The sequence below is a fragment of the Canis lupus genome, chromosome X (assembly GCF_003254725.2).
Source record: "Canis lupus dingo isolate Sandy chromosome X, ASM325472v2, whole genome shotgun sequence".
Classification (NCBI taxonomy): Eukaryota; Metazoa; Chordata; class Mammalia; order Carnivora; family Canidae; genus Canis; species Canis lupus.
Genome location: NC_064281.1, coordinates 46,913,486 through 46,934,632, shown reverse-complemented (window position 1 = coordinate 46,934,632; position 21,147 = coordinate 46,913,486). Strand labels below are relative to the sequence as shown.

General features: G+C 41.8%; 1 protein-coding gene across 1 annotated transcript; it reads left to right on the top strand.

Annotated features, from left to right (window-relative positions):
* The first annotated feature begins 10,322 nt into the window (after positions 1-10,322).
* On the top strand, positions 10,323-12,770 carry FAM104B (family with sequence similarity 104 member B). Its single transcript, XM_049107831.1, has 2 exons — positions 10,323-10,366; positions 12,623-12,770. The coding sequence occupies exons 1-2, from the start codon at positions 10,323-10,325 to the stop codon at positions 12,768-12,770; spliced, it is 192 nt and encodes a 63-aa protein (XP_048963788.1).
* The last annotated feature ends 8,377 nt before the right edge of the window (positions 12,771-21,147 follow it).

The following is a 21,147-nucleotide window of genomic DNA, read 5'->3' as shown; positions in this document are numbered from 1 at the left end:
CTAGGGAAGCCATCTGGCCTTGGACGTTTGTGTCTTTGGTGGTTTTTGATGACTGCTACGATTTCCTCCCAGGTTATTGGCCCATTCAGGTTTTCTATTTTTCCAGTTCCAGTTTTGGTAGTTTGTGGTTTTCCAGAAATGCATCCATTTCTTCTAGATTGCCTAATTTACTGGCGTATTGCTGTTCATAGTATGTTTTTAAAATAGTTTGTATTTCCTTGGTGTTGGTAGTGATCTCTCCTTTCTCATTCATGATTTTATTAATTTGAGTCTTCTCTCTCTTCTTTTTACTAAGGCTGGCTAATGGTTTATCTATCTTATTAATTCTTTCATGAACCAACTCCTGGTTTTGTTGATCTGTTCCACAGTTCTTCTGGTCTCGATTTCGTTGAGTTCTACTCGAATTTTTATTAACTCTCTTCTTTGGCTAGGTGTAGGATCTTTTTGCTGTTTTTTCTCTAGCTCCTTTCGGTCTAAGGTTAGCTTTTGTATTTGAGTTCTTTCCAGTTTTTGAATGGATGCTTGTATTACGATGTATTTCCCTCTCAGGACTGCTTTTGCTGCATCCCAAAGATTTTGAATGGTTGTATCTTCATTCTCATCAGTTTCCATGAATCTTTTTAATTATCCTTAATTTCTTGATTGACCCTTTCATCTTTTAGCAGGATGGTCCTTAACCTCCACGTGTTTGAAGTCCTTCCAAACTTCTTGTTGTGATTTAGTTCTAATTTCAAGGCATTATGGTCTGAGAATATGCAGGGGACGATCCCAATCTTTTGGTATCGGATCAGACCTGATTTGTGACCTAGTATGTGGTCTATTCTGGAGAAAGTTCCATGTGCACTTGAGAAGAATGTGTATTCAGTTGAGTATGGATGTAAAGTTATGTAGATATCTGTGAAATCCCTCTGGTCTCGTGTATCATTTAAAGCTCTCGTTCCTTTGGAGATGTTGTGTTTTGAATACCTATCGAGTGTAGAAAGTGCTAGATTGAAGTCACCAAGTATAAGTGTATTATTATCTAAGTATGTCTTCACTTTGGTTATTATTTGATTGATATATTTGGCAGCTCCCACATTCGGGCATATAGATTGAGGATTCTTAAGTCCTCTTATTGGATAGATTCTTTAAGTATGATATAGTGTCCCACTTCATCTCTCATTACAGTCTTCAGGGTAAATTTTAGTTTATCTGATATAAGGATGTCTACCCCTGCTTTCTTTTGAGGACCATTTGAATGGTACATGGTTCTCCAACTTTTTATTTTCAGGCTGTAGGTGTCCTTCTGTCTAAAATGAGTCTCTTGTAGACAGCAAGTAGATGGGTCCTGCTTTTTTATCCAGTCTGAAACCCTGCGCCTTTTGATGGGGTCATTAAGCCCGTTCACGTTCAGAGTTACTATTGAGAGATATGAGTTTAGTGTCACCATGATATCTATTCAGTCCTTGTTTTTGTGGATTGTTCCACTGAACTTCTTCTTAAAGGGGAATTTTAAGAGTCCCCCTTAAAATTTCTTGCAGAGCTGGTTTGGAGGTCACATATTCTTTCAGTTCCTGCCTGTCTTGGAAGCTCTTTATCTTTCCTTCCATTCTGAATGAGAGCCTTGCTGGATAAAGTATTCTTGGTTGCATGTTCTTCTCCTTTAGGAGCCTGAATATATCCTGCCAGCCCTTTCTGGCCTGCCAGGTCTCTGTGGAGAAGTCTGCTGTTAATCTGATATTTCTCCCGATATAATTAGGGATGTCTTGTCTCTTGCTGCTTTAATGATCTCTTTATCTTTGGAATTTGCAAGTTTCACTATTAAATGTCGAGGTGTTGAATTTTTTTTATTGATTTTAGGGCGAGATCTCTCTATTTCCTGGATCTGAATGCCTGTCTCCATTCCCAGATTAGGAACATTCTCAGCTATGATTTTTTCAACTACATATTCTGGCCTCTGTCCCTTTCTGCGCCTTTGGGAACCACAATTAAGTGTCGATTTTTCTTCCTCAGGCTGTCACTTATTTCCCTTAATCTATCCTCATGGTCTTTTAATTGTTGTCTCTTTTTTCCTCAGTTTCCCTCTTTGCCATCAACTTGTCTTCTATGTCACTCACTCGTTCTTCCACCTCGTTAACCCTTGTCATTAGGACCTCTAGTTTGGATTGCATCTCATTCAATTGATTTTTAATTTCTGCCTGATTAGATCTAAATTCTGCAGTCATGAAGTCTCTTGAGTCCCTTATGCTTTTTCCTAGAGCCACCAGTAGCTTTATAATAGTGCTTCTGAATTGGCTTTCTGATATTGAATCGTAATCCAAATTTTGTAACTCTGTGGGAGAGAGGACTGTTTCTGATTCTTTCTTTTGAGGTGAGGTTTTCCTTCTAGTCATTTTGCTCAGTGCAGCGTGGCCACAAAGAGGTTGTATTGGGAAAAGGAGAAAAAGAAAGAAGAGAAAGAAGGAAAGAAAAAGAAAAAAGGAAGGAAAAAGAAAAAAGTAAAAAGAAGAGAAGAAATTGGGAAAAAAGGAGAAAAAAAAAGGGAGGGAAGCAAACGGAAATCAAAAAGCAAAAAACAACAACAAAAAAAACCAAAACAAAAAAAATCAAAGAAAAAAAAAAAAAAGAAGGGGGAGTATCCTCCGATTCTGTATACTGTAAGTCCCTTGACTTCCCCTGGAACTTTCCAGTGCTGCTTGGTCAATAATTTGTTTTTCCACTGTCTGTCCAGCTGGTCTTCTGGGGAGGGGCTGCTGTGCTGATTTTCAGGTGTTAGCATTTGGGGATCTGGTCATCTATAGATACTTAAGCTGTTTATCCTGTGAGGCCACTGTGAGGCTCAGTGAAGGTTGTTTACCCTGTGAGGCCCCAGGAGGAACAACCAGAGTGGCTGGCGGCCAGCTCTGAAGCCCTGGATTCAGCTCCTGCTGTAACGCAGCAGCTCTCAGTGTGCAGGGGCCTGGATGCTCCGGGGGCGGGGCCGCTGATCTGCTCTGCTCCGGGCAGGAGCTTCCTTGCTGTCCTGGGCCCTCCTGGCCTCTGCCTGTCCCGGAGGAGGTCAGATACTGGGCTGTGTCCCCGGTGCCCTGTGCTCCAGGGCATGTGCTGTTGGATTCGCGCTCCCAGCCGGGAAGCCCCCTCTCCACGGAGCTGCCACCTGGGCCCCTCCAAGCTGCTCCCAGGTCCAGAGGTGTGCGCGTTGCAGCCCTTTAGGGAGCTCGGCGCACTCTCTACGGGCCCCAGGTGTCTGTTAGTGTCCCAGGAGCCTGAGGGCATCCCCACTCTCCTGGCATCTTGCTCTAACTCCCTGCGAGCCCCTATCCGCCCGGGGAAGATTGGGGAAGCTCCTGCTTCTCCGGGACGGAGCTTTCCTGTCCTGGGGACACTCGACCCGGCCTTAGCCCGGTTCCTTGCGGGGCCCCTCCCCCTTGGATGTCTTTTGTTTCTTTATTTCTTTTTTCCCTGTCTTCCTACCTTGATAGAGGCTGAACTCTTCTCACTGTAGCATTCCAGCTATTCTCTCTTTAAATCTCAGGCTGAATTAGTAGATTTTCAGGATTCTTTGAAGGTTATCTAGGTAATTTGGTGGGGATAGGTGACATGCGGACACTTCTTTTCCGCCATCTTGCCCCTCCTCCGCCAGGAGAATTTTAAAAAAGAAAACCGTAGCTGGGGGCATCACAATGCCAGATTTCAGGTTGTCCTAAAAGCTGTGGTCATCAAGGCAGTGTGGTGATGGCAAAAAACTGACACATAGATCAATGGAACAGATTAGAGAATCCAGAAGTGGACCCTCAACATTATGGTCAACTAATATTCGACACAGGAGGAAAGAGTATCCACTGGAAGAAAGACAGTCTCTTCAATAAATGGTGCTGGGAAAATTGGACAGCCATGTGCAGAAGATTGTAACTATACCATTCTCTTTCACCATACAGAAAGATAAACTCAAAACGGATGAAAGATCTAAATGTGAGACAAGATTCCATCAAAATCCTAGAGAAGAACACAGGCAACACCCTTTTTGAACTCGGCCACAGTAACTTCTTGCAAGATACATCCACGAAGGCAAAAGAAAGAAAAGGAAAAATGAGCTATTGGGACTTCATCAAGATGAGAAGCTTTTGCACAGCAAAGGATACAGTCAACAAAACTAAAAGACAACCTACAGAATGGGAGAAGATATTTGCAAGTGACCTATCAGATAAAGGGCTAGTTTCCAAGATCTATAAAGAACTTATTAAACTCAACACCAAGGAAACAAACAGTCCAATCATGAAATGGGCAAAAGACATGAACAGAAATCTCACAGAGGAAGACACAGACATGGCCAACACGCACATGAGAAAATGCTCTGCATCACTTGCCATCAGTGAAATACCAATCAAAACCACAATGAGATACCACCTCACACCAGTGAGAATGGGGAAAATGAACAAGGCAGGAAACCACAAATGTTGGAGAGGATGTGGAGAAAAGGGAGCCCTCTTACACTGTTGGTGGGAATGTGAACTGGTGCAGCCACTCTGGAAAACTGTGTGGAGGTTCCTCAAAGAGTTAAAAATAGACCTTCCCTACGACCCAGCAATTGCACTGTTGGGGATTTACCCCAAAGACACAGATGCAATGAAACGCCGGGACACCTGCACCCCGATGTTTATAGCAGCAATGGCCACAATAGCCAAACTATGGAAGGAGCCTCGGTGTCCATCGAAAGATGAGTGGATAAAGAAGATGTGGTCTATGTATACAATGGAATATTACTCAGCCATTAGAAATGACAAATACCCACCATTTGCTTCGACGTGGATGGAACTGGAGGGTATTATGCTGAGTGAAATGAGTCAATCGGAGAAGGACAAACATTATATGTTCTCATTCATTTGGGGAATATAAATAATAGTGAAGGGAGTAGAAGGGAAGGGAGAAGAAATGGGTAGGAAATATCAGAAAGGGAGACAGAACATAAAGACTCCTAACTCTGGGAAACGAACTAGGGGTGGTGGAAGGGGAGGGGATGGTGGGGGTGAATGGGTGACGGGCACTGAGGGGGGCACTTGACAGGATGAGCACTGGGTGTTATTCTTTATGTTGGCACATTGAACACCAATAAAAATAAATTTATTATTAAAAAATAAAAATATAAAATAAAATAAAATAAATAAAATAAAATTCCCTTGGCTATTCACGGTCTTTTCTGATTTCACACAAATCTTAAGATGATTTGTTCCATCTCTCTGAAGAATGTCCATGGTATTTTGATAGGGATTGCATTAAACGTGTAAATTGCCCTGGGGATCATTGACATTTTCACAGTATTAATTCTTCCAATCCATGAGCATGGAGTATTTTTCCATCGTTTTGTGTCTTCCTCAGTTTCTTTCAGAAGTGTTCTATAGTTTTTAGGGTAAAGATCCTTTTACCTCTTTGGTGAGTTTTATTCCTAGGTATCTTATGCTTTTGGGTGCAATTGTAAATGGGATTGACTCCTTAATTTCTCTTTCTTCAGTCTCATTGTTAGTGCACAGAAATGCCACTGACTTCTGGGCATTGATTTTGTATCCTGCCACGCTGCCAAATTGCTGAATGAGTTCTAGCAATCTTGGGGTGGAGACTTTTGGGTTTTCTACGTAGAGTATCATGTCATCGGCGAAGAGGGAGAGCTTGATTTCTTCTTTGCCAATTTGAATGCCTTAAATGTCTTTTTGTTGTCTGATTGCTGAGGCTAGGACTTCCAGTACTATGTTGAATAGCAGTGGTGAGAGTGGACATCCCTGTCTTGTTCCTGATCTTAAGGGAAAGACTCCCAGTGCTTCCCCATTGAGAATGATATTTCCTGTGGGCTTTTCGTAGATGGCTTTTAAGATGATGACGAATGTTCCCTCTATCCCTACACTCTGAAGAGTTTTGATCAGGAATGGATGCTGTATTTTGTCAAATGCATTCTCTGAATCTATAGAGAGGGTCATATGGTTCTTGTTTTTTCTCTTGGTGATAAGATCAATCACATTGATTGCTTTACGAATGTTGAACCAGCCTTGCATCCCGGGGATAAATCCCCCTTGGTCATGCTGATTAATCTTCTTAATGTATTTTTGGAACCTATTTGCTAGTATCTTGTTGAGAACTTTTGCATCCGTGTTCATTAGGAATATTGGCCTATAATTCTCCTTTTTGGTGGGGTCTTTCTTTCTGGAATAGACACTTATTATCAATATGGATTTACTTTCCTTGTATGCCATGTTTCCCGTGTTTCTGAAGCTGTTGATTTGATAGGATGATGGGATGGCCTTTTGAAGACGCAGACACAGTGTCAGCTAGGTAACAATATCTTGCCAGGCTAGTCCAGGGTCTCTGCATATGCTGTGAATCAAAATCCAACGTATTATGGTCCCATTTATCCCACTGCCAGGAGCCACGGGTCCAGGAATCAAGGCGTGAAGTGGGTGTGGCAACACATGTTATTACCTCTAGTGAACTAGTAGCAAAATTTTTGTTTATTTTTCCTATGATCTTAAGTTCTGCTGACCTGTAAGTGGAATGCTTCCACTAGAAGACATGAGAATGATTCCATTGAACTAAAACTTAATATTGTGGCCAAGCGACTTTGGTCTTCTCATGCTTCTTTGATACTGTGCTGGTTGGGTTGACTGATTCTATCAAGGGGAAATTGAATGGCTATTTCACAGTGGATGTAAAGAAGAGAATGTTTGGAATATAGGAGCTCCCTTACAATGTCTCTTAGTTTTACCATGCCCTGTGATTAAGGACAACAAAAATTTACCATAACTCAATCCAGGCAGGATGATTACTAGCCCAGTCCCTTCAGGAATGAAGGCTTTGGATCATCCTACCACATATCGAACTGTGACCAGCTTAAATGCTTGAAGGCAAATAAATTATGCAATGGGTAGTGGAAGAAGGTATTTATAAGCAAGACCAATGAGCCTGAGACCAGTTACAAAAATTAGGACTGTAATTATCATGAGTATTTCTTTCTTATTTTGTTATGAATTTTGAGGACTTATGTTATTGACTTTATATCATATTTCTTAAGTATTGTTAACTTTAAGTGCAGTGTGGAAGTTATAGGCTATTAAGTAGAAGAATAAGCATCACTCAAAGACTTTACCTCCAGTGAGAGGTAGACTTCGGTTATAAGTGGACAGTACACTTCAAAGGGGGAAGGTTTAAGCTCAGGGTTAAATAGGCAAACACCACAAGTTATGTGCCCTTTATCAAGCTTGGTAAGACTCAGGTCCCAAACTGCAAACTTCAGGGGGCACAGGGGTAAGAAAGATAAAACTCGCTATTTCTGGTAGCAGTTTCAGGATGTAGCAGTCCCTGAAGAGCATGGTGGCAGGAATTGTGAGGGTCTTTTTTGGGGAATTTTGCTGAATTTTGTGCAGGCTTGTCACTTCAGGCTGTGCTGACTGGTTTTGTTACTCATGTTCCTTTGACCTGATTAAAATGATTAAAATTTTAGCTTCTCTCCCATCTTGTCTACTAGCTGTTGCTGTCTATTTTGGGTTGGTCTTTTGTTCTCACTATCATGTGAATGGTTCATTTGAATAAGTGTTCAGTCTGTTTTGGTGGAAATGCTCAGTGTCTCAGATTTCCACCCTGCCTCCCAATTTCTTTCCAAGATGGGGAAGGGGTATGTATGGTTTACAAGTCTCCTGGGTGATGTGGGAAGGGGAGAGGTTTATGAAATATTTGTGTTGCTCAGAGTATCCTCCGAGGAGAGGACGACTCTTGTCTCCCAGGTCCAGCTAGTGTTGCTGACCTGCACCACCCACGTGGGTGGTGGGTAACACTTGCACTTTTGTCTCTCTCCACTTGGTTGGCACCTGGTGCTTTCTGGTTGGGTCAGCTTCAGCTCACCTCTGCTGGGATCTGTAGACCTCTCTGGATCTGGTTTTCATCCTCCACCCCACCCTTGGGCAGGGCCATGCACTCACTACACAGCCTCAGCTGAAGAGTCCTTTAAGCCCCTATCCAGGTTAAGCCTCCTTCATGGTAGAAGCCCTCCCTGGCTCTACACTCAGCCAATTTCCACCTTGTACCTTCAGGGAATGAAGCCCCCTGCTATCTCACCCACAGCACAGCAGGAACCAAACCCCGAGTTTGAGTTTCTAAACCCTGGCCATCCTTCTGCCCACTTTGTGGATGATGGGATGATCCAGAAGAAATGGGGAACATGATGATTTGGGGGAAAGGAATGATCATGGCAAAAAGCCAGCTCCTTGAGAAGGGGGAGGGATATGGGATCCAAGTGAAGAGCCTGACCTCAAACGGGATCTGGTCACCTCCTCCAGAGGGGCAACAGAAAATACAAGTGCAGATCCAGTGTTGGAAAGTGGTGAGATTACTGGTATTTTCTCAATGAGTTATCATAGGCTAGCATGAGAAAAGGGGGTGGTGGTCCTTGTGGAAGGCTACTGTAGGTAGAAGAGAAAGAAAATAGAGGGGTGGAAGGTGCAAAGAGTGTGTCCATTTCGTGGTATTGCCAGGAGAGTAAGGAGGAAGGAGAAAGGAGCATATGAGGTGTGTTTGAGGGGGAGTTTATAGCCCTGGGTAAGCTGGGTGAGGAGGGGCCTGGTGAAATGCAAGAAAGGCTGTGGAGTCTGTGGATTGGTGGCCCTCAAGAGGTAAGAGACTATTGGTACAGGGGCATTAGAGAGAGGGAACTCTCTATGACCAGGGCATGGTGTTGGGGGTGATGAGAGAGAGGAACGAGGAATGATAGAAATGGACATCATGCAGGGGTGTGGGTTTTCCTGATGCCCAGGGCATGTCCATGGGATGCTAGGGTAGAGGAGGAGAATATCCCTGAGGGCGCAGAGGACCTGGGGTGGCCGGGTCATCTTCATGAGCCATGAGGTGGCCAGGAGGCATCAGAGGAGTGAGGGCTGAGAAGAGGACAGCAAGTGTCCCAAGGGATGAGCGTGTTAACAGGCTGGGCAGGAGGACAATGACCAGGAAGGGGATCAGTACAGGTATGCACATGGAGCAGTGGGGGCGGCTGGGCAGTTGAGTGACAGGACCCAGATATCACCAGGTCTGGGTTCTTGGACAGGTCTGGAAACCTCCAGCAGATCAGGCGGGGAGAACAGCACTGACCTCACTGCCTCGCCCTGCCCCCCCCCACCCCCCACCCCGTCACACTTTTTTTCCTGGGCACCTTGACATCCTGTTGCTGTTGCTATGGTTCTGGGGACAGGATTAGGGAAGGCTGATGTGGCAGGGATGGTTCCTCTGGGCCACTTGGCATGTATCATTCCATCTCTAGTCCTTACCGTCACCGTGCCTTGGCTTCTTCACCAATAGTGCCAGGGCCACGTTGGCCCCTGGTAGTGTATTCTCTGGTCCTAAATATGAAGGTAGGGGTCCAATTACCAGCAGCTATCGGAATTAGGAACAGTCATTCTGTAACTGAACCAATGTGAGTTTGCTCCTTGTGATGTGGGAAACAAAGGCAAAAGAAAAATTTCCTGATTACCTACAGACCACTGACAAGTCCTTGAAATAGGCTGAGTGACGTTCCTCTAGGAACTCAGCTGCCTCAATGTTAATGCTTTGCTAAGGGCAAAAGACAATCTTAGCCGGACCCCCAGGATCCTGTCAGTCTACGTTAACACATAAAAATTACTCGGGAAACAAATTTCCTTTATCTCTACACACCCAAGATACTTGTTGGCAATCTCTCCCCAGGCATATGACCCACCGATATGCATCTGAAGGGTCTCATGACTAAGGTTTTATTAGACAGTAATAAATGACCTTTCCCTAACAATAGCTAGCCCCCTCAAGGTCCTGGAAAGCTTCCTTCCAAAATTCGCTAGATACTTATGCTATCCCTAACCCCCTCCCAACTTGAATGTATATAACGGGCCACTCCTTGTGACCCCAGTGCAGCTCTTTCTGCCCAGGGGTCCTGTCCTCATGCTTTAATACCTCATGGTTACCTTTTTGCACCAAAGACGTCTCAAGAATTCTTTCCTGGTTGTCAGCTTCAGACCCTAACATCTTTCTTGCATCACTTGGTGAGTCAGAAACTGCACCAGGTTGAGTTGTTGCACAAAACTTCTTTTTGCAGCAAATTAGATCATGGGGATTGGCTTCCAAAGCCATGACTCCTGGAGAGAGGATGCATGGATTCCTTTTGCTTAGGGTTAGGATGAATATTTCAACAGGGAAGCCTTGCCATCATATGTAGAGGTAGGCATACGGTTGCACACGGGCCTTAAGGAAACATGCCTTGATATACATTGTGTGTTGTGTCAATGAGGCTGAGGATCCTCCTTGGGTGGAGATTTTAGTATTATAATGAGGTAAAGGTAATGGTAGGTCATTCCAGAGGTCACTCCACGGTCCATCTGTGCAGGTACGAGCTGGGGGTTTGGCTCCAAAGGTCTGGGTGGTCTGGGCCAGCAGGAGGTCTTGTCAGGGCCTTCACTGTCAGCTGAGAGGTGGTTTCCGGTTTCATTTGCCTGAGTTATGAGGTAAACCAGGAAGAAGAGCTTAAAGAAAAATGGAAGAGAAAGGTTAGTGAGTACAAGCAGGTGGGCAATAAATGTCAGGTCTTAGGGTCTAGCTGGTAATAATTGGACAGTGAGTATGTACGATGGTAAGTCTGATCTGACTGTAATGGTCTTTGTCTTCCTGAGTCCAGCTAATACTTCTACGTTTCTTTGGCATGCTCATATGTCTGAAAAAATACCACATATTTCCTACAAAACATGTTTCCCTTTAACAGCACTGTGCACACATTATCTGAATTTTTATTGACAACTGCTTTACCATAAAGATGTTGTTTGACTGAGCACGCAGTTCTTCACTATTTTTTTTTTCTTTTTATAGACTCTGGTGCAGGGCCTTAGGATGGGGCTCAAAGAACTTGTCTTCTAGTTCCAGCTCTACCAGGTTTTACTTATTTTCTCTGAGTCACTTTGCTTCTCTGGGCCTGCTCTTTCCTCAAAACAGTTTTTTTTGAGAGAGAGAGAGAGAGAGAGAGAGAATGGAGAGAGTGCACAAGTAGGGTGAAGGGCAGAGAGAGAGAGAGAGACTCCCAAGCAGACTCCCTGCTGAACGTGGAGCCTGATGTGGGGCTTGATCCCACAACCCCAAGACCATGACCCACGCTGAAATCAAGAGTCAGACACTCAGTCAACTGAGCTGCCCAGGTGCCCCTCTGGCCCTGCTGTTTCTTCAGTTTTAAGACGAAGGGTCAGGCTAAGTTCGTGAGTGGCACAGGGAGGAGGATCCAGGGATGGGTATGGTTAAAGAGGCTGTGTTCTAAGTATAGTAACTCCTCTTTTTTTACTCTTATTTATTACAAATTTTGCATATAAGAAAGGAGTTTCTTCCACTTTAACAGAGAGTTTGAAATCACTGGTCTACAGGATCAGTGTTCAGTCTCCCAGGGATGAGAGGAAAATTGAAGAGAAATGGAATTATAAAAATAAGTAGACTCAGCCATCCTTAGGAGTACCATAAACAAAACATCTACTACTCTATAAGTAGATGCCTTGGGAGAATGTCTGCTCAAATGTAGGGTGTCTGCAGGAGTTGTAATGTCAAAAGCTGAAATCTGATTACTTCCTGAGAGGGGACTTGCGGCTGAAGATGTCATCTTGCCAACCACTAAAAACGTTTTTGAGAGACAATATTTCAAGTTAGTAATCAGCCACAACCTCATGATGACAATCTAGTGAAGTAACCATTATGTCATAATAGTAGCTGGCATAACAACAATAATTAGATAACAGCACACGTAGAAAGTGTCTCCAGTGTTTGTCCCTACACCACTTTCATAAGAACATTAACAGTAAACAGACACTGGCAGCCACACCTATCCTAAGTGTTATCATATGGAAGGGGTTAAAATAACTTAAACTAGAACTGTAATTTCAGGGAATGGAGACAATGAAACTAATAAGGTAGATTTTGGAATTGTACCTAATAAATGCTCTTTGTTCTTATATTATTCCCAGGGGTCATTTCAAATTTATGAACCTAATTTTTTTATTGGAATTCAATTTGGCAATATATAGCATACCACCCAGTGCTCATCCCCTCAAGTGCCCCCTCAGTGCCCATCACCCAGTCACCCCAACCCCCCGCCCACCTCCCTTTCCACTACCCCTTGTTCGTTTCCCAGAGTTAGGAGTCTCTCATGTTCTGTCACCCTCAGAACCTAATGTTTTAAAGTGAAATTCACAGCTTGACTTTTCTTAGAGTTCCTGCTTCATATTTTTCCTCTTCGTGCCTGCCTGGTGATATATGCTCCTGACTTTAAATCATTGGGGTAGGGCAGCCCGGTGGCTCAGCGGTTTAGCGCCGCCTTCAGCCCAGGGTCTGGTCCTGGAGACACCGGACCGAGTCCCACCTTGGGCTCCCTGCGTGGAGCCTGCTTCTCCCTCTGCCTGTGTCTCTGCCTCTCTCTCTCTCTCATGAATAAGTAAAATCTTTCTAAATCAATCAATCAATCAATCAATCAATCATTGGGGTTGCAGATGGTGACTTGCATTTTCTCAGACAAGATCTCAAACGTGTATGTTGCCACTGGCTTGCAATTTAAGTGTCCAAAAGAGCAATTGTTGGATAATATATTCCCCTATCCCTTGCAATTTATTTTCAGGAAAAGAAGAAAGAATGACAATAAAGAAGACAACCACCATCCTTCCCAGTCCAAAAGAAGTAAGAGAAACCCTGTCTTTCAGGATTCTCTGGATACAGAGATAGGGATTATGGCCAGATGGCCTATTTTAATCCATCGCCTAAGTTAAATTATCCAATTTGTGCCCTGCAATGAAAACAAAAGTATTATTCCAAGAAACCTTCATAATAGTATTCTAATTTGATTGTAGTGACTTTTGAGCTGGGGCCCTTAGCCATGGTTTATAAATCTCACAGAAAGTAGAAAGGAAGCACAAAAAAGACTTGGCTAAAACATAATCAGGGGAAGCTAGGTCTTAGACTCCCCCACCCCAATCACAGAAGTGATTAATAATCCTACTCTTCTTATTTTTATAAGGAAAATGAATTTTCAAGTGCATAATGATATGTTACTGGCTAGCAGGAGATTGTTGATTTCTAGCCAGGAAAAGGGAAAATAAAATTAGGGATGTGGGAGGCTGGTGGTTTTGCAAAGCTTTAATGGTGCTTGAATTAAAGAGCTTCAATTTTAAATACTTGTAGTTATTAGCATAGTATTGTTTTTTAATTGAGGTATAATTTACTAGGAGAGTGTTGAAGCAAACTTGTTAAGTCTTCATGGATGAATCCTGCTAGTTAATGGCTAAGTACTACTCACTTGTCCTTTTGGTGAACAAGAAGAGAAAAGATAATCAATCCCCATCTTCCTCCTGGAACGTGTATGCAGGTAATGATAGTCCCAGATCCTGGGCAGCTACCTGGATAGATAAATTGTAGCTAGATTTAATTCATGTACTTGCTTTCTTAGAAGCTAGCAGTTTTCATTGAATATCTTTGCATGTATAGGAGTATTGCTCTTTTCTGCCAACATTTCATCTTTACAAATTACACCACCACTCTTCTTGTAAATCTGTCCCTGTGTACATAGGTTTAATTAAGCCTTATGGAAAGTGCAAGCACAAAGGCACTAATGCTTCTGTACAAGTCTGGTTTACTTGCCAAGACCATTGATTTTTATTTTTCAGATTACCAAGTAGTAGCAAGAAATCAAGAGTGAAAAAGATGTGTAGATACAAATTGAAGTGGCTGGCCTGGAAAAGATCTCTGCCTTTTTCTATTCCCTACCAGAATTGGAAAAGTTTGATATCCTAATGTTAGAATTCCAAGGGATAAGCAGAAAGAAGGCAATTGAGAGAAAAATAGAACGAGAGGCCTCACATATATTTAAAATTAGAATTCTATGAACTTTCTTCTCCCTTCTTCTTCCTCCTCTTCTCCCTCCTCCTGTTCTCCGTCCGTCCTCCTCCTTCTTCTTCAACTGGTAAAAGCTGTCTTTCTGTCAAGACATAGTTTAAAGTAGTGTCAATCCATAGGACAACTTGAACATTTGGCATGATGTTTGGAAAACACTTTCTCTGTCTTAGGTTCTTTGTAGATTTGGAGTCATTCTCATCACCTTTGACCAAATACATTCTGAGATACAGAACTACTTTGGGAGACATTATTACAGATGAAACTGTTGCTGAACAAAACAATGGCTGTTAGTCCTGTTTTCAAACTTTATGGCAAAACAAAACTTTTGAAATTAACATGTACTTAAAGGATATATTCAAAATGGAGGGATAACATCTTCCAAAGATTGCCTAATCTGTTGCATACGTTTTAAGAAATTCTGTTCATGGAGTATACCAAAAAATCCCAAGTTGTTTTATGTTACAACCAACACTTCAATTCTCAGTTGCTTTAAAGTATTGAAGACACACACACACACACACACACACACACACACACACACTTGTTTTTCTACAGGTGATGATAACTGTTAATTTCATTTGTTTGTTCAAAACCCCTTTATTAAGTTGAAACAAGGTGAAGTCATAGAAGTTGTTTTATGGTTATATACTTATATAATTCTATTATAAATAGTTTTGAGTTGGAAGTAAATGTAGAACTCAAAGTCTAGTCATCTCATGAGAGAAACTGAGCTACAGAAAACATAGATTATTTATTTCATTGACAGAAATGTCAATGCATGAATGCCAGTGCCTTGTTAATTTGGAAAGTGGTGGGAATTCAGCAGCCAAACTTATTCGGTATCTTATAGTCCATAAGATTTCAGTGTTTCATTAGAAGATTAGTGAACATGGGCCTTTCATTTTAAATATGTTTGAACTTTGGGAGCACATACTTTAAGTGTCTGGATGGGCTTGGTTAGGATCATTTGTTTCTCTTAATTTGGTTTCTGCAGCTGCCTTAAAATAAACATCATATTATGATTCCAAGGATGGGGACATGTACTAGGGGTAAAAAAGAACATTTTGTTTGTTGAGGTTCACAGAGATGAAAAGCTCTGAGGCATGGAGAGATGGAGTTGAAAAGGAAAGGAGGGCTTAAATAAAATACTGGCCTAATCTGTTTTTATGATTAAGAGTTACGTAATTCTGCACTGCAAATGAATACCTGCATTCCCACTCTGCTTTGATGAAAATGCTCTGCAATTAATATTCCTCCTCATCTCTTCAGGTTCTGTATGCCCACTGGTTCTTTCACTAGCCCACTGAGGTGCTCTTTCCCATTCCTAACTAATTTTGTGTCTACCTTAATTTTCTCTGGAGTTAATGGATCTTTTCTCTTCCCTTTACCACCCAGCTGTAATCTGCTTTCACTGCCTGTTATTTCTCAGCCCCTTCATGCAACTACTCAACTGAACTTGTCTTCCTAAAACCCACCTACTCCCCTGCTACAATATATGTCAGGGAGCACCTAAAACCTTGCTAAATCTATTCAGAAAATACCTACTGAGCACCTGTCACTTGCCAAGCATTGTCCTGAGTGCTTGGGGTCACCTTACATGTCTCTATCATTTCCTCAATGATTCCTTCTATCCTACCTCTGATGTTTATCAAATATATCCCTTCCTTTACATTTCCACCATCCCAATTCAAGCTTGCATTACCTCTCGCTGGATGTGTTGCAAAATTTCCTAGATGGTTTCTGTGTTCCCATTCTCCTACTCCATTCATCCATTAGAATAATCTTTCTAAATGTAGATCTGAGCATGTTTCTTAGGTTATCTGATAGGCTTTTCAGCATGACATTCAAGGTCCTGGTAACCTAGCCCTATCTTCTCTTGCATATTTTGTCTCCTACAAACTCCTCTCCAAGAGGTCCCAGCCACATCATATTACTAGCTTATCTCCCAGAAAACTTCTCTACACCCTGCTTGTGTTCTTGTTTTCCCCTCTGTTTGTCACACCCCTCCTATTAGTATTCTCCCCATTATCCAAGGCCCAGTTCAGATACCGCTCAATTTAAGGAGCCTTCCCTATTTCCCCAGTCAGCATTCATTGCTGCATGCCCATTGTTCTCAAAGACCTCTTCTTGATTGGGCTTAGGAATTACCTGTTGGTTGAGTGACTAAGTATCCCTGGCAAAGCACCTGCTTGTGCATAGTAGGCACACAAGTATCTGTTTGGATCATGGTTGGGCATCAGAACAACTGGTGCCTAGGTGAGGCAGCCTCTCAAAGATGGAGCTATGGCATGTACATGTGAATCAAATCAACAAAAAAGCCCTACAGATGGCTCTGATGCCTATCCCCAGATAGAATGTGCTGTGGAATATCTCTGCTGGACTCAACTGAAGCTTCTTTGTTTAGGGAGTAAACAGACAGATTTCATTATGGCCAAAACTAATGTAAACTCCTGACTTTTCCCACAGACCTTGACCCAGGACTTTCGTGCAGTGCTTTAGAAGATATTATTTAGTGAGAGACCCTTGATCAGAATCTTCATAAGTGTATGTTTATTTTGCTGTGTGTATGAATTTACAAGGGTTTCAGTTTTGCAGAGCATGGGCCTGCTCTCATTTGCCTTGCATAGATATCCACATAAAGCTCATGTTGAATATGAAGAGAAAAAAGAATGAGCTTCATAACTGTTAAATAGGATAAGAATGCTGAGGAGAACGTTCTTTGAGGAATCAGGAGGATGGTGAGAAGGATTTATATTTGATGGGTCTTTCTCAATCTTGAAGTGTTTAAAAATCTCATTTCTCTTCTGGGAAAAGAATTTGCTCCCTTTCTAAAATCAAGTATAGTAAGAAAAAAAATGCCTCGGTACTAGGATAGAAGTTTCAAGTGCCCAAGCCATTCATTATAAAAAAGAAAACTTTTCACCCCAAGCAATTTGACAGTGATAGAATTCATAAGTGGGATAGCTCATATGAAGGACATTTAAAAGGTGTGACAAAGCCAGGGCTGTATAATGGAGGCTATGCTTATTAAACAATCAGCATTATTGGCCTAGAAGATGCTAGTGGATATGAGGTTTTAGATGTTCTGTAGTAGTTTAAAGGAAACCTCATTTATGGCATGACAGTTCATTTTAAGTCTTTATATTGAGGTGAGTAATTACTGAATCCAAAAGCACATTTTCATTGGTCTTGTTGTAGCATTCTCTATGTTGCTACTTACAAATAAAACTGTTGTTTTTCTTACAAAAGAAATGCATTTTTTGGATGAACTTGAAGTTTTATTTTATTATTTTATTTTTTTCCCATCATGAGAAGTGTGCTCTTTAATCTCCATTCCCTATTTACCACCACCTCCCCACCTCTCCTCTGGTAAGCATCAGTTTGTTCTCTGTAGTTAAGAGTGATTCTAGGTTTCTCTCTCTCTCTCTCTCTCCCTCTCTCTTTACCCTTTGCTCATTTGTTTTGTTTTAAATTTCAATTATAAGTGAAATCATAAGGTATTTGTCTCTCTCTGACTGACATTTCACTCAGCATTATATGCTCTACCTGTATCCATGTTGTTGCAAATGACAAGATTTCACTCTTGTTTATGGATGAATATTATTTCCATTATATATATATATATATATATATATATATATATATATATATATATATCACATCTCTTTATCCATCCATTCATCTGTCAGTGGACACTTGGGCTGCTTCTATAGTTTGGCTATTGCAAATAGCACTGCGATTAAACCACCAGGGAGCATGTATCCCTTTGAATGAGTGTTTTTTGTGTGTTTGGGGTAGATACCAAGGGTGTGATTACAGGGTTGTAGGGTCATTCTGGTTTTTTTTGTTTTTTTTTTTTGAGGATCCTCCATACTATTTCCACAATGGTTGCACCAGTTTGCATTCGCAACCAACAGTGCAAAGAGTTCTTTTCCTCAACATCTTCTCCAACACTTGATTCTTGTGTTTTTGATTTTAGCCATTCTGACAGGTATGAGGTGATATTTCCTTGATGATGAGTGATGTTGAACATCTTTCATGTGTCTGTTGGACTCCTGCATGTCTTCTTTGGAGAAATGTCTGTTCATAATTTGTGCCCATTTTTAATTGGATTATTTGTTTTGGGGGTTGTGAGTTGTATCAATCGATCCTTGATATATTTTGGATACTAACCCTTTATCAGGTATGTCATTTGCAAGTATCTTCTCTCCACTCAGCTTTTTAGTTTCGGAGTTATTTTTATTGGTGTTCAATTTGCCAACATATAGAATAACACCCAGTGGCTCATCCCATCAAGTGCCGCCCCAGTGCCTGTCACCCAGTCACCTCCACCCCCCGCCCACCTCCCCTTCCACCACCCCTAGTTCATTTCCCAGAGTTAGGAGTCTCTCATGTTCTGTCTCCCTTTCTGATATTTCCCACTCATTTTTCTCCTTTCCCCTTTATTCCTTTTCACTACTTTTTATATTCCCCAAATGAATGAGACCATATAATGTTTGTCCTTCTCCGACTGACTTATGTCACTCAACATAATACCCTCCAGTTCCATCCACGTCGAAGCAATGGTGGGTATCTGTCGTTTCTAATGGCTGAGTAATAGTCCATTGTATATGTAGAGCACATCTCTTACCCATTCATCTTTCGATGGACACTGAGGCTCCTTCCACAGTTTGGCTATTGTGGACATTGCTGCTATAAACATCAGGGTGCAGGTGTCCCGGCGTTTCATTGCATCTGTATCTTTGGGGTAAATCCCCAGCAGTGCAATTTCTGGGTCATAGGGCAGATCCCTAATTTTAGGGCACTTGATGGGATGAGCACTGGGTGTTTATTCTATATGTTGGTAAATTGAACACCAATAAAAAATAAATTTATAAAAAAAATAAAATGAACCCTCAGAGAAAAAAGAAGCTTTTCATTTTGATATAGTCCCAATCATTTATTTTTGCTTTTATTTCCCTTGCCTCAGGGGACATACATATCTAGAAAAATGTTGCTACAGCCGATGTCAGAGAAGTTACTGCTTGTTCTCTCTTCAAGGATTTATATGGTTCTAGATCTCACATTTAAAAGTTCTTTAATCTGTTTTCATTTTTTATTATTTTTTAAAAAATATTTTATTTATTTATTCATGACAGACACAGAAAGAGAGAGAGGCAGGAGGCAGAGACAGGCATAGGGAGAAGCAGGCTCCATGCAGGGAGCCCGACGTGGGACTCGATCCCAGGGTCTCCAGGATCACACCCAGGCCGAAGGCAGCGCCAAACCGCTGGGCCATCGGGGCTGCCTTTTAATCTGTTTTTAATTTACTTTTATGTATGGCAAAAGAAAGTGGTCCTGTTTCATTCTTTTGCATGTGGCTTTCCAGTTTTCCCAAACGACTGGTTGAAGAGACTAGTCCACATTGTATATTCATTCCTCCTTTGTCAAAGATTAATTGACCCATGTAATTGTGGGTATATTTCTGGATTTTCCGTTCTATGTCATTGATCTTTGTGTCTATTTTTATGCCAGTACCATACTGTTTTAATTACCACCACTTTGTAATGTAACTGGAAATCTGGAATTGTGGCACCCTCCGGGTTTTTTTTTTTTTTCATGAGTTTTTTTCTATTCAAGGCCTTTCATGGTTCTCTACAAATTTTAGGATTGTTTGTTCTACTTCTGTGAAATATGCTGTTGGTATTTTGATAGGGATTGCATTAAATGTGTAGATTACTTTGGATAGTACACACGTTTTAGCAGTATTTGTTCTTCCACCCCAAGCATCTTGGTGTCATTTTCAGTTTCTTTCATCTGTAGTTTATATATTTCAGAGTACAGAGCTTTCACCTCTTTGGATAAGTTTATTCATACATATTTTATTGTCTTTTTTAAAAAATAAATTTATTTTTTATTGATGTTCAATTTGCCAACATATAGAATAACACCCAGTGCTCATCCCGTCAAGTGCCCCCCTCAGTGCCCGTCACCCAGTCACCCCCACCCCCCGCCCACCTCCCCTTCCACCACCCCTAGTTTGTTTCCCAGAATAGGAGTCTTTCATGTTCTGTCTCCCTTTCTGATATCTCCCACTCATGCTGGGGGCATGATTCACAATTCATCACAATGCCAGATTTCAGGGAAATATCAGAAAGGGAGACAGAACATGAGAGTCTCCTAACTCTGGGAACGAACAAGGGGTGGTCGAAAGGGAGGTGGAGGGGGTGGGGGGTGACTGGTTGACGGGCACTGGGGGGGCATTTGATGGGATGAGCACTGGGTGTTATTCTATATGTTGGCAAATTGAACACCAATAAAAAATAATTTATAAATAAAAAATAAATTAATTAAAAAAAGAAAATACTGTCCCTTCCCTGATGGAAAGGGTTCAATATAATCAATTTCTACCAGGTATCTGGCTGATCACCTCAGCAAATGGTACCGTAATAGGGACTCAATGCTGGTCCCTTTTGATGGCAGAATGTTTGATCAGCAGTGGTCAGAGCCAGGTCAAACTTGGTGATGGGCATCCATGTTGTTGAGGCCCCAATGTAACCTTCATTCCTGCTACCATGACCACTTTGTTCATGAGCCCATTGATTTATGATAGGGGTGGCTAGAGAAAGAGACTCACTGGTTATTAAACTCTTCCTCTGCTGAGGTCACCCTTTGGTGGGTATTCATGTAGAACACAATATCTTCATGCATTTCATTTATTCATAAGTCTATCTACACACTGGTTCATTAACTTTCCTTGTTACCAATTATCCAGTGTTGCTTCTTCCAAGTCCCTGACCATCTAGATTGCCAAACCATTGGCCATAGTTCATGAATTGGTATATAATCACACATCTGACCATTTCTTCTTCCAAACAAAGGGAATGCCAGGTCCACTATTCAAAGTTCTGCTCACTATGAGACTTTCTCTACACCACTGACCTTAAGGGTTGTCCCAGGAAGGAGCTTTAGTGCTACAACTGTCTATTTTTGGCTATTGTCTATATATCATGTAGAACCATCTGTAAACCAGGCCCAAGCCTTCTCTTCTTTTGTCAAGTGATCATAGGGGAATCCCTATGAGGCTATAGGTGTAGGCTGGGGGAGAGAAGGCAGTGTATCAGGAGTAGGGACCATGGACACTTCTTCATGTAACTTATTTATGTCTTCAGGGTCTACCCAGGCCCAGTCATGTATATATTACTTCTATTTGATGATGAAATGCTGCTTTTCACACCCAACTTTGCGGTTTCATGAGTCAGATAACACCCAGTT